Raw genomic sequence first — 14,293 nt, forward strand, 5'->3', positions numbered from 1 at the left:
AATAATAATAATAATAATAATAATAATAATAATAATAATAATAATAATAATAATAATAGACAACTGTAATCAGCACACATCTGACCTCCTGAGGTTCTCCAAAGTTCCTGCAATATAATGGCATCATAGTATGCAGGCTATACAGGCAATAATCTACCCCTACCCTTCTGTCATTCTCTACATGGCCCTGCCGAGGGGAAAGGAGCAGGAAAGGGGTAAATCTAGGGTGGCCTGGATAGGAATGTAGTCTGAGTCTATTCAAGGACTCAGAAAAACAAACACACAAGAAAAAGTCTTGATAGGGATTTTCATTTTGAGGAGTGTTGGATATTTAAAAGTGCCTCTCTCATTTTCCTCCTGATTCTTTGCATATACTTTCCACCCCTAACTTGATATCCAGAGTACTGAATCCTAATTGGGATTCAGCGTCTGGATAAGAAAGGACTAGGTTCAGACCAGTACATCCCAAATGATTTCCAGATGTGAATTACCATACTGGGCACTGAACCAAACTGGAGACCATACAAAATTGTACCGCCAAAAATCTCATATCTATTTAGTCTTTCTTTCCAGTTTGTTCCACCTGGTTTTGCCTGTCCTATTTGAAAGCCAATAACAGATTCTACGCAGAAGTATGTGTCAGTATTCTTTAGTTTGAAGTAGGTGTGTAGCTAAAATAACCTATTTCCTTTGCCTGCTCTAGAATGACCTGCTGGCCTCTTGCTCTAACAGTCTGAATGTAGGTTAATTGAGATCTAAAGGTCATTCTTCCCAGTTAACAATACACAGGGAACTAGTTCCTAAAGAAATGTGTGAAGTATTTCAGGACTTCAGATGGCTTTTTAAATCATATAGCCTCTTTATTCTGAACACTGGACTAAGAAAATATAGTGCTAGTTTCAACAGCCCAGATTCATCTAACTAGCAAAAAATGAAAACAAAACAAAAATGCCATCACAACAACATGAGGCTGGAAAATGCACTGGAACTAATAAAGATGTAGTATAGCCATTTATTGGGATGAATACAGATCCAATTTTAAACAAAAAGAGAGAGACGATGTTAGAACATTCCCCATAGCTCCTTCTATTAGCAATTGATGCACACAGAGTATCTAGGCTTCAGCACTGAGTCACTCTACATACAATGGATCTAAATTTAGCTCTGTGGCATCATACACTATGTTTAGAATCCTTCTGGTGAATTACAGTAGCCATTCATGCTTCAACTTCATTGTAAATTAGAAGAGTATGCTAGAGAATCTTATATTAACATAGTTGCTTATGTAAAATTCAAAAAGCACTGGCGCGTGGACTTGCATGCTTGTGCAATGATAACTTATAAATGGGGAGGTCAATAATTATGGATCAGGAGCAAGATTATCTCTCTCAAATGGTAGGTGCGTGCGGAAACTAACCAAACACCAAAAGACAGCCTTCAGTACAATATGCTAAACTCCACCACACATGCTTGGAACTACATTTCAGTGGATTTTACACAACAGACATTTCATCACAGTATAAGCCATTGCTGGAGTATGGCTGGTCTTATTTGTCACACTTCTCATCAAAATGAAGAACACAGTTTATTACACCATCCCTTAACATGTAATTTTATTAGGGGGTTATGAGGGCTCACAGCAGAATAATTCTGGCTCCATCCATTAGAGGGCAGTATCTTACCACTTCATCATCATTTTAATATATTTCTCAGGTGTGTGTGTTTTCTTCTATATTGTAACTTTAACATTGTTTCCAACCAACTCATAAAATATTTCTGGAACAACATTAACAACATTTAACTACATCCACTGACAGTAAATTAGACACATCCTTGCTGGAAAGAATATAGGTATCAATTACACTCCCTGTTCCAAGAGATACCACAACTCTAAATATTGCACATGCTATACCATTACAAAGTCTTCTTTAAAAAAAAAGGTAAAGCGAGGCCATTGCCCCAGTGTAGTGACTTACCATATTGATGGCACTTCTGTCCCACTGATCTCTAGGAAATCATAGCCTTCCTCAAGTTGGAAATCTGTAAAAACCAGAGCTATAGTATCTCCTGGTTCGGCTAGAATGGTCCATGTGCAATCAGCATTGTTATCATATTCTGAAGGAAAATGGGGACTTGAAATAATTCCACTTGTCCCACGGAGAGTTCCTCCACAAGCACCTTCAGCTGGCAGACAAACAGAGAGATAGATATAATGAGTCATACTGACAAACAATATTGCAGTAATTTTAGGTACAGTATACTGAAGCAAAGGACAATATGCTACATAACGCTCTATACGACTTTCTTCTCCTTGAGAAATTTCAGCATTTATTATGTTTTTCAGTGAAGAGCATGGAGTATGCTTCTTGGCCTCTTCTTCTGTGGCATAAGGGAGAAAAGTGTTTCCTTGCATAATCAGAGGCACATGGGGCAAATGGGACTTTAGGAATTGATTGCATTATCTGCCTCAGTTGTGGAGACAGTTGAAGAGGATCATAGAGCTGGAAGAGAGCTCAAAAGCCATTAAGTCCAACTCCCTACAATGGAGGAATACACAATCAAAGCACCCCCTCCCCCAAATTTTTGGGTAACATCAACTCAGAGGTTACAAATATTTATCTATGGATTAGTGAACTGTCACCCCCCCTCCCCCATTTCCAATATACTGTGAATAACCAAACTATTGTTTCTCTTGCTCTGCTTTTAGGATCATTCACACAACAAATATATAAATGCAGATGTATCTAGACAGGACATAAAGACAGGTCTGTCAAATGGCTACTGTCATGTAAGCTAAATGCAACTTCCATGTTCAGAAGGACTGCAATGCTGAATGCCATTTGCTCACAGCAAACAATCAGGAGGATCATGCCATTCATGTCCTGCTTCTGGCCTTCCTAAAATTACCTGAGGGCTACTATTGAAGACAAGCTGTTGACCTAAATGGATTATTGATATGATCCATCAATTCTCTGACTGAGCTTATTATATTTCTTACAGAACAGATTTAATCAACCTTCAACAATTTCTTCTCTGTTCTAATGCCTGCTTCCAACTTCACCAAGTGTTTAAATTCAATTATTAATACACATCTACAGTATGAGTAATACCTCCCTCACATATCTTTTGCTAATTTGGAGGCCCTTTTCCCCATCTTTTCCCATTTTTTGCATACTGACACACATATTATAATGTGCAAAGGTGCAAGGTAAAATGCATGTGTACCATGAGGATATGCACAGGTATACATCAAACAATTAAGACATAAAGCAACAAATAGACATACGCCAATGAAAACTGGATAAAAGGCCCATAGAAGCTTATAGAAGCATCAGAACATCTGTTGATATTATGAACCAGACTTTGCAATGCCTGCAGAAATTTAAAAAGACCATCATGAGATGGCAAAAAAGGAAACCACTGAGGAGGAGTAATCAAATATCTCTTAGAAGGGATTTACACAAAAACTCTCTCTCATCTCCTAGCCAGATTAAGATATTTTGCCAAGACACACAGCAGAGCCTGCTCAGTAGATTTTATTTAAAGGAAGATTTAAATGAGAGAAGAAATAACATAACTATTATCTTATCCCAGACACACACATGCTACAGCAGGACAGGGCTAAGCAAACAAAGTACAGTTTCTGGACAGTATGTGTCCTCACAGGGCCCACAGTATTCCCCCACACCAGATTCCCCTAATGACTTATCTCTGAAAAAGATCACCTTCCCATGGCAAAATGCATGTCCACAACCCTTGGAGGGAGTGCCACAATTTTCTGTTTACATATGATTTCATGCTAAAGCTTTTTTTAGGCTTCCAAAATCTTGTCAGTTTGTGAAATAACATTTAAAAAGAAAAGAGTGACCCCCATGGATTGTAGGGGTACATTTGTCTACTGGGCGTTGAAAAATATTTTCTTATTCAGTGTAAGTCAGGTGGCTTCTTAGGCACATACACTACAAGAGAAAGCACTGCATCATGTTGTACCTTAGTGCATTTTTTAAAACGAAAAGTTTGTGCAGCCACCCATAGGGACAATGTTGGATTTTGCAGTATTTCAGAATTCCATATAAGAGAGACTCAACCTGCATAAATATAGGGTCACCTTCAGTGACAATAGTATGACTGAAAACTAAAAGTCATCAATAATAATGAACAGTGGTTGGCTGGATTTTTTTGTTTTGTTTTTTGTTTGTTTGTTTTGCATTAATGGAAATGAAGAATGACAGAGATCCTTTCATTATTATGCATTTTTATTGTATTTTTAATCTACATGGATCATTATTGTCATGAGACACCATTTTATATACGTATACAAAACCTGACAAGGTCTCCGGCTCAGAGAACCTATCATCTAATGAAGCTGTGTGCAGTACAACTTCAATTAAGGGATTAGATACAAGTGCAGTGAAGATACAATGTTGGTGGCTTCTGATCAAAGGCATGACAGAGGAATCAATTCTTGAAAGCACAATGTGAAGGAAGAATGAATGTCTTGCCTTGTACAGAATCAAGACAAATACTGGCTAGAGATATAACTCCTTGTCAGATTGACACCATGGGAGGGGAAACAAGAGGGAGCACACTATCTAACCTCCCACTGACCTTCCTCCTCCTCTGCCTCCTCCTCCTCCTCCTCCTCCTCTTGTCAATGAAAACTTTAGGAAAAGGAGAGTATTTCATATCCATGGGGAACAAATAGAAAATAAGAGGTCACAATATCACAGAAAGCCTCCACCGATACAGGAAGCTCTTTCTGTGAAAAAGTGATACTCTATTTCTGCAGTGAAAAAAGATGGACATGTGATTTTAGCATGCTTATTCTTGATCCCATCCCCACATAAGTTTTCAATACTTTCATTATGAATGCATGAATTAAGGTTATATGTTCCAAAAAGATTCACAGGATGATGATTAAAGCAGATTAACTAATTATAGAGACATGTTTTAAGAGGCTGTCAAATTTGGATGGCTTCCTGATGGTCCTTGGAGATGTTCTTATTGATGATTCTGTTAAACCCCTAGTCTCTGGAATGGAAACATGACCAAGGTGTTGGACAAGATCACTCCTAATGTACCCTCTTGCAGAGTGAAATCAAGCCAGTCCCCTGGTTTTCCAGTGAGCTGGCAGAGATGAAATGAGTAAGATAAAAACTAGAGCAATGTTGATAGAAAACTCAGAGTAAATCCAACAGAACACAGCCTAGAGTCTAACCGTAGACTTATTTTGTGGAAACAAAGGCAACAAAAACAAAACAAAACACCCAAACTCCTCTCTTCTGCACCATTGTATCCACAAAGAGTCAGCCAGGGGAGCTTTTTCCCCCTAAGAAAAGTGGAAAACTAATGCTGTGGTCCTATAGTTGGTGCAGTCTTTTGTGTCTCCTTTTTCTGTGGATGGAGATGCATGTCGATCATTTTCAGTCTGTTGGCCACCATATTTGTTGGAATATTTTAGTGAGCACTAGAGTTGATTATGTGGATTGTAGGATGCCAGTTGGAATATTGTCTGTTCCTGATTATTTATTCAATTGGGAGTTCCTTTCCTATAAATCCTTTTGCCCCTCGGATATTAATTGTTTTGGTATCCAGATTGCATTGAGCTGCTTTTACAGATCATGTCATTTCTGTGTTCTACTTCCCATTGGCTGGTGAGATCATAATACTTCTCACCCATGATATTAACCATATAGGTTTGTATCCTTCATCTCCCCTTTTATACCTGCCTTTGGTGTCCTTCTTTTGGACATTATAGTAAATCACATACTTTCTCTATAAAGCAATCCATAGTTTGCCTTTGTTTGCAAAGTGGCAAGGTCTGGTTTTTGTCTGGCCTTCAAACTAAGGACATGAAACGTTACATTTTTCAAATCCTACTAGCATTCTTGTCATATCCCAGGTCTGTACAGGAGAGTGAAACTGTGCATGCTTCGGGCTGCACTTTTTATCGACTGAAGCAATCAATGAGCACACTGAGGCGGGTTACAAACCGCCAGAAAGTACGCGTGGAGCCCATACTAGGGTTAGGAAGGGGTGGTGCTTCCGCACCCCCCTAACCCTAGTACGTGCTCCGCGCACACAAAATGGCGGTGGCCGTTCCACACGGCCGCTGCCATTTTGACATCTTGGACGCATAGCGTCCAGATGTGTTGCGGCAGAAGTGATGCCGTGAAAGCGCGCCTTGCACTTTGCAGTGCCACTTCCGGGGCCCAGGAAGGAGCGCAATTTCCACGCTCCTTCCTAGGAGCGTCTGGGAGCCCCGTGGTGTGGCAGCTGTGGCTCCTGGATGCTGCAAGCGGCAGTGGCGGGAGACCGCCGCAACCCGGCAGTTTGTAACCTGCCCTAGTTTTTAAAATTTAAGCCTTTTAAATCATCCCCCCTCCCCACAACTATTGTTATGTAGGCATATTTTCCTTGCCAAAAGTGCTGCAAGTATTCAAAACTTATGCATTTCCAAGGCAAGATGTGCTTTTTCACAGTGTCAGGAAGGAGAATTGGACAACTTCACCTGGTCTAGTGTCCAATTTCACCGTTTTTGATCAGCTACAGACTATATCCACCACCACCTTATGCAATTCAGCAGCAAATCATATTGTCAGCTTTCAGTGGCAAAGCACAAAACAGGTTTTACAAGTTTGCCAATGAATTTAAGCAGTACCCCCCCACACAAGCACACATACACTGTGTCTGCATCTGCACTACAGAAATAATCCAGTTTGACACCACTAATTGTCATGGCTCAATGTTATGGAATTCTGGGAACTGTAATTTGTTGTGGCACCAGAGCTGTCTGACATAGAAGGCTAAAAGTCTCACAAATCTCCACTTCTGAGAATTCCATAGCACTGAGCCATGGCAGTTAAAGTGATGGTAAAATTGGATTATTTCAGCAGTGTGGATGCAACCAGAGACAGAGAAAACCACTGAAAATGTTGAAAATGGTTTCATTCCTTTAATGCTATGCAGCCAGATTTTGATGCAGTGTCTTGTTTTCTCATCTAACTCATAGGGTACATGTTGCCAGCTCAGTGGTCTAAAGATTATTCATATATTGCCAAGATGTGATTTTACATCTGAACTAGAGGTACAAAGGATTTTCATGATTGTCTCAATTCCAGTGGAAGCAGGCTGCCATAGCATGACAGCCTGTCTTGAATTCCTGATCTCTTATTAGAGTCGTTGCCCCTGTTAGAAGAGCAAGGCACCAAGCAGCTTGTGTTTACCATGATCAACATAATTTGCACAAGTCCTATTTCTCCCTTTGTGAAACTAAGGGAAACTTCAAAATCATTTGCTGTTTTGGATGTTGTGTTGTATTTTCAAAAGTGTCAGTTTAAACAGAAGTGGAAAAGGACATGCTAATTGATTTCTTACAAAGACAAAAATAACCAATTCAGTCCATGTACGTTTTAATGATCCAGGTAATATGGCAGCAATTACCATAGCTTTCATTTTTGCATACTTAGAGAAATGCACAAAAACCACTCTTGTCAATGCACAGATTGCCTCCAAGAGAGATAGACACGTGTTTGTGTGTGTGGTGCATGCGCGCACACCCACACACTCTTTCTACCTTGCAATGGAGAATGCTCGTCTCTACTAAATAAATAAATGAACAGCTTACCACACAACTCAGAGTAAAAGTAAGTAGATTAGTTCCTCCTGATATATTTTATTTGCTTCATGCAGTGGATTTCACCCCATACAAAAGTGTTCCTATGATTCCCCGCTTGCTATCTAGGCAAGAGCTGCCAACTGCTAGGGATTGTGGGACTGTGTTCCTCCTCCATGAGATCTCGATGGCCACAAGTTCCCATGGCATGTCCCCTATTCCAGCTTTTAAAAACATTTAATGGAATCTTTGGTTAGCTTTCTGTTTCAGAAAGGCCTCTCCTGGGCCTAAAATGGTCCATGAGGACAAAATGTGATGAAATTAACCACTTTTAGCTCCTTCTTGAGTTTCTTTCTGTCAGGGATAAGGCAAGTATTTTAACAGAAAACCTTGAAAATGTAAGAACAAAAGCCTACAGTGGTGCCTCGGGTTACGAAATTAATTCGTTCCGCCATTCCTTTCGTAACCCGAAAATTTCGTAACCCGAAACACTTTTCCGTTAGCACTGGAAAGCCTATAGCTGCACTTTGCAGCATTTGAATTTCGCGCCGAAATGAATTTCGTAACCCGAAAAATATTTCGTAACCCGAAACAGTTTTTGCCAATCCAACTTTTTCATATCCTGGAAATTTCGTAACCCGATCATTTCATATCCCGAGGCACCACTGTATTTGAATAAAATGGTCCAAGTTTGATTCAGCCTCCCTCTGCACAAGACTGGATTAGAAATAGGACCTGCACTATCTGTCCATGTCTCTTGCTGTTTCCATAAGTTGGTGGTCCTTTTTCTTTCTTTCATTCATTTTTTAAACCTTTCATGAAGAAAATGCTTACTTTAGAGTCTTAAGGCTTTGACTGGGGGATGAAAATAACAGGCGGCAGAGGACTACTGTCATACAGGAGAGTCCCTGTAGGGATCTATTTCACAGCAAATGATGCACATAGCATCTTTTCATGCCAAGAGTCATGGAGCCTCATAGTCCCCAGATGGCAAAGCTGCACTATGAATCATTTGCCATCAGAAGACTCCCTGTGCAGCCTCTGCTGAATTTCCTCCCTTTCTCCATACACACAACTGCATTCACAATATTACCATTGCAACATTAGTAACACAGAGAAAACTGTCCCTTTCTCTTAGTTATTAAATCATTTTATCAAATTTTACAAGATTTGAAATACATAATTAGATTTCTCTATCATGACATGAAAATAAACCATTTAGTGATAGTATGTAGAGAGACCTTGTAGCACCTTCAAGACTAACTGAAATAAAGAAGTTGGCAGCATGAGCTTTCATAGACTTCAGTCTACTTCCTCATTTAGTGAAAGGTCCAAGTCACATAGCAATTTTTATTGACATTTCCTCCCCACTTCTTGGTCCCTTTTTGTAAATGCTTTCCCATACATCCATTACTGTACATCTTTTTGAATAGAGGTAGGTAATATCCAGCCAACAAACTGGATTCAGAAAAGCATGGGAAGGAATCACAGAGTGAGGGCAGCTGTGAATGATGGAAGGATTAAGTGAAAATATCTTCCATTCCTTCTATGGCATTCTCTGCAGGATCTCAGTCCTCTGCATTAATGGAAAGAGACCTTCAGTTTGCACAAGGGATACTCTGCTCTGTACCAACAAGCAGAACAGTTTGCTGTTTTAAAAACAAACGAACAAACACTGTTGAGTTTCTGTCTGCACTGTCTGTCAGTTGATGTAATATTCTGCCAGTTCTGCTGAATATCATCCTCAGCTCTTTTGGGGCTGACATAAGGGTAAATCTGTTAGAAGCAGGTAAAAACTTCATAAGCATCGAGGAACAATTAAGAGCACAACTGTACATACTCTATATACTTATGTATAAATCTAGAAATTTTAGTCAAAAATTGACCCCAAAAACCTGGGTCAATGTAAATACTGTACTTTAACTCTTATAAAAAAAGGAAACCATTCCCTGGTGAAAGGCAAGAGCGTAATGTGTCCCGGAAACACTGAAACTCCCTCCTTCCATCTACTCTCTTATCCATCCAGCCTTTAGGGTAAGCCCAAACCATTATGGCTGCCAGAATTTTGTAAGTTCTTTGGCATCGTTTTCCTTTGATTCATCATTTAGATCCTTTGTTGCATGCCCCTAAATTTTACCATTGACTGATCCAAGGGTCATATCAAAATCCATAATTTTGGCCCCAAAACCTGCCTTCAACGTGTACATGAGTTTGACTTACAGTCAAGTATATACAGTACTTTCCTTTAAGAACTAAATGTGGGGGAATACCCCAAATAATAAATCTATCTGTGCACAAAGTAAATCAAAAAGTACTACCAAATGATGGGATCCCAATTTTGTGTTCAAGTATGTGGTTTTCAAAATAGTCTCTATGTGCAAGCTAAAGCAAAGCTGACATCACCTTAAAATCCCTCTGCCTTAAAACAATCCATCCTTCTTTTTGCTACAAGCAACAGCTCACTAAGAGGATGTGGCAAGGCCAAACAAACCTTCTTTTCATCTTGTTTACTTTTTCCATTTCTCTGTACATTGCACATTCACAGTTTCTCCTCTTTTATAGGTTATTCCTTGGCCATGGCACTGTCATGATTTTGAAGAGGGGAGGGAGGGAATTAAGCTTCTAAATCATAAATCCATCAAAAATAAATCAACAAAGGAAACTTACAGTCTACTGTGCCACATTGTCTAGAACCGCTTTTAACTATTTCATTTGATGATGAGAATTCAAGTGGTTGATGTGCCTTTTAAGTTTCAAACACTTCATTTTGTGTTATCTTCTGTTCCAGCAAAGGAAAGAACTTGACAAATGACATGTCAATACTTCAGTGCACAAAACTAATATGGAGATATTGATTTCCAGTAAGGTCAACATCAATGCAAGATTTGGACTATATCATAACTGACCTTGGAACTGGAAAAGGCATTTTCTAATATTTTTTACCTTATTACTGTTTTACCACGCTCATCCATTTAAAAGGCAAAGTATCTACCCTGGTTTAACAATAAAACGTAGGACAAGTGACACACAGCAGGTAGCAAATATAATGCATTGTGGCACAGATATACCTGTCCTTAAGAATAAAGGCAATGCCTAGTTCTACCCTATGTCATTTTTGCATGTCTATACCCATCATTTTGTTTCTTCATTAATGTATTATTTTCAATAATTTTAAAATACATATTAAAAGTGTCTGGCATCCTGGTGGTTAGTCACAACTAAGCTGAGCAGACCCATTTAATCAATTGCTAAATGTTGAAGTCAATACATAGATAAATCTAATAGATTCAGTGGGCTTACCCTTATCAAGTTGGTCTTTCTACTCTAGTTTATAATACTACGACAGTCTGCACTGTTTCCTTCCATAAACATGCAGAGGCATGATGACTTACATTTTTCTCATTTTCTTGATGAGAAAAGAGGCCCAGTCCCTACCTCTTAGGTCCAAAATACACTGCAGAAATAATCCAGTTTGAGACAGCTTTAACTACCCTGGTTCAGTGCTGGGGAATCCTGGAAACTGTAGTTTATTGTGGCACCAGAGCTCTCTGACAGAGAAGGCTAATATCTCACAAAACTAGAGTTTCCAGAATTCCCTAGCATTAAGCCAAATAATTCAAACTCAATTATTTCTGCAGTGTGTTTTGGACCTTAAGACTAAAATGCAGATTTTAAATTCAACCCAAAATTTGGAACTTAGGAAAAGCACTCAGTCAGAATTATTACACTGGATCACCCAGTAAACCTCTCCTGCCAGACACTGCCCGCCCCCGATCCCATCCCAGCCATCTTTTTCTTCAGTGTCTGGTTCGGGGAGGAGGGGTTTTAGGCACAGTAAGAGTAGTGGCTTGGAAAACTGCCTGTGCCTTTTCACTGTGCCATTTTTCAAGCTACACTTTCTATAGTATCCCTTAGAACCAGGCACTGAAGAAACAGGTGGCTCTAGAAAGAATCTGGCAAGTGACATGAGTTGGATAGCTGGCAGTGTCATGCAGATGTAACAGAAGCACAATGGATTGTTTCCACCACCAACACTCTTCCACTTTCCCAGGGAGATCTGGATCTCTGCCTAAGGACAAAAACCATCAAGCAGCTCCTGCAGCCACCAATTATATAAGCAGTTTGGTGGCCTCAGGTATCCATGAGATTGTGCATGTATCCAAATGTTTCAGTATAGTTCGTGGCATCACAGAGATATTTCATGACTTGAGAAAGCACCTCTTCTATACATGCTAAACTGATTGCCTAGCCAGACTCTTAGGTGACACTGCTTAAGAGCAGAATAATATGTTACGTATATCAGCTATCCACCACTATCATATGGAACTGGGTTTTGTAAAAGTTCCAAAATGAACTTAATTTCCCCATCAGCATGAGACATTGTCAAATTTTGATTTAGAAATTGTTAAAATGTGGCTCTGTGAAACAGACATAGGCAGCTAAGATTTAAATGATAGAGCAGGTCAGTAATAGTAAATCCTTTTAATTTGAATGCCTTTGTGTGTGTGTGCATGCATCTCTGTCCATATCCAAACTGCTCTGAGCTCATATGGCATAAACAAAAAGTCTCAGCCACCCTTAACAGTGGTACAAGGACAGAACCTCCAGGACAGTAAACAGTTAATGAAGGATTCTGTAATAATGTTGGCCAGGTTTTCCTTCTTTTAGGCAGATAGCAACATATGACACTCAAAAGTCACATTGCGTTTCATGAGATTTTTCTCCAAGGCAAGTGCATGGGACTACACACAACAGGATGGAAATTGTGTCCCTGTGATAAGTCTCCTCTTTTCCAGCTATAAAGTTTAAAATTTCTTAGCAAGTGATAGTTGCCATCATTTTCACATTTTCACTAGGGACCCTCAATATGACTTGAAGGCAGAGACTGGACTCTCTCCATGACAAAGGTAATAGGAAGAATTATGAAATTTTGATAGATGCATGAAACTTAGCACCTACAAACTGGATCCTATATAGATCAAACTGAGATGAGGAGATAAAGGTAGCTGGTTTTTGAATTGTCCAAGGGATAGTTATAAACAATGTATTGTTGGTTGTGCTATAAGTAGGGTTTGCATTTTCTTTATATAAGTGTAAAGAGTAAAAAGCATAATAATTAAAGATCTGGGGCTACTGAAATAGAATACATATAACACAGTCATGCTTTCAGTACTTGTTGTTAAGTACAATAAAATCCAAATCCACAAAATAGTGATACCTTTACAAGGTAATCAAAATGCACAAGCTACATGCTTTCGAAGCTCCACTGGCTTCTTCATTAGGCAAAAGTGTTAAAAATCATACTAGGAGGGAAAAAGTAAGACAATGTTAGTCACAATCCTGCTATTCTCAGTTCAGGTGTTGTGGAGGAACATTCATGCAGGCAGGTCCCTCCTCCTTCTGGCCAGGAAATAAAATTTAAGTTCCATTAGCAACAGAAATAGAGATGCTCCTCATGAGATCCGAGCTGCCTGCGTCCTTTGTTGCTGCTGCTGTTGTTGTGTGCCTTTAAGTCATTTCCAACTTATGTTGTCCCAAAGGCAAACCTATCACAGAGTTTTCTTGGCAAGATTCGTTCAAAGAATTTGTCACTGCCTTTTTGTGAGGTTGAAAGAGTGTTACTTGCCCAGGGTCACCCAGTGGGTTTCCATGGCTGTGTGGGGATGTGAACCTTGGTCTCCTGAGTTGTAGTTCAATGCTTAAATGACTACATCATGCTGACTACTGGAAATAAAAGCGCCTAACATTTGTGGATTGGATAATGATTTGCCTTCCATGATCAAAAATGTTCTGCTCATCCCAATTAAAAATAACCTTTCTGAGGTCTGGACACACGTGCCTAAAATTGGATCCAAGCCAATTTTTTTAAAAATGGTACTAGATTTTACAAGGTTTACAAACACTCTTTCTTTGAACTTTCAATAACTCTCTACAGAAAATGCCTTGTAACTCCTGCAGCACTAAAGAAGGAAAGTGTGTCTGCCATCAGCACCCCATCAGGTCATGCCAATAGTGAAGGGTCTGGAAACCATGCCCCATGAGGAACGACTTAGGGAGCTGGGGATGTTTAGCCTGGAGAAGAGAAGGTTAAGAGGTGATATGATAGCCCTGTTTAAATATTTGAAGGGGTGTCATATTGAGGAGGGAGCAATCTTGTTTTCTGCTGCTCCAGAGACTAGGACCCAGAGCAATGGATGGAAACTCAAGGAAAAGAGATTTCACCTTAACATTAGGAAGAACTTCCTGACATTAAGGGCTGTTTGACAGTGGAAGAAACTCCCTCAGAGTGTAGTGGAATCTCCTTCCTTAGAGGTCTTTCAACAGAGGCTGGATGGCCATTTGTCACGGATGCTTTGATTGAGAGTTCCTGCATGGCAGGGGTTGAACTGGATCGCCCTTGTGATCGCTTCCAACTTTATGATTCTTCTCTAGTTATTATTATTGTTCAGTAGCCATTCCATAAGGCTCTAAAAGATAATAGCCAGGCTGTTCCATCAGCTTGGCTGAGAAACTAGCAAGGTGAGCAATAACCTCATTTTTGGATGTTTCCATTACAAGTGTTCATAGCCTATTCATTTATTCATTCATTTCTTTATACCCTGCTCTTCAGTCACAAAGGCTTGTTACAGACAGCCAAAATAAAGCTGCTTCGAGTCACAGTGGAGGTATGGTGTTTCA

The 14,293-nt window shown here is 39.6% G+C and overlaps 1 protein-coding gene across 2 annotated transcripts in view; it reads right to left on the reverse strand.

Annotated features, from left to right (window-relative positions):
* The window catches only part of CSMD1 (CUB and Sushi multiple domains 1), a 1,231,469-nt gene that overhangs the window by 626,699 nt on the left and 590,477 nt on the right, over positions 1–14,293 (reverse strand). For both annotated transcript variants that reach the window (XM_042480556.1, XM_042480547.1), the window contains exon 5: positions 1,977–2,184. In XM_042480556.1, the coding sequence (XP_042336490.1) occupies positions 1,977–2,184 (208 nt within the window). The remainder of the gene's footprint in view (positions 1–1,976; positions 2,185–14,293) is intronic.

Source organism: Sceloporus undulatus, chromosome 1, assembly GCF_019175285.1.
Source record: "Sceloporus undulatus isolate JIND9_A2432 ecotype Alabama chromosome 1, SceUnd_v1.1, whole genome shotgun sequence".
Taxonomy (NCBI): Eukaryota; Metazoa; Chordata; class Lepidosauria; order Squamata; family Phrynosomatidae; genus Sceloporus; species Sceloporus undulatus.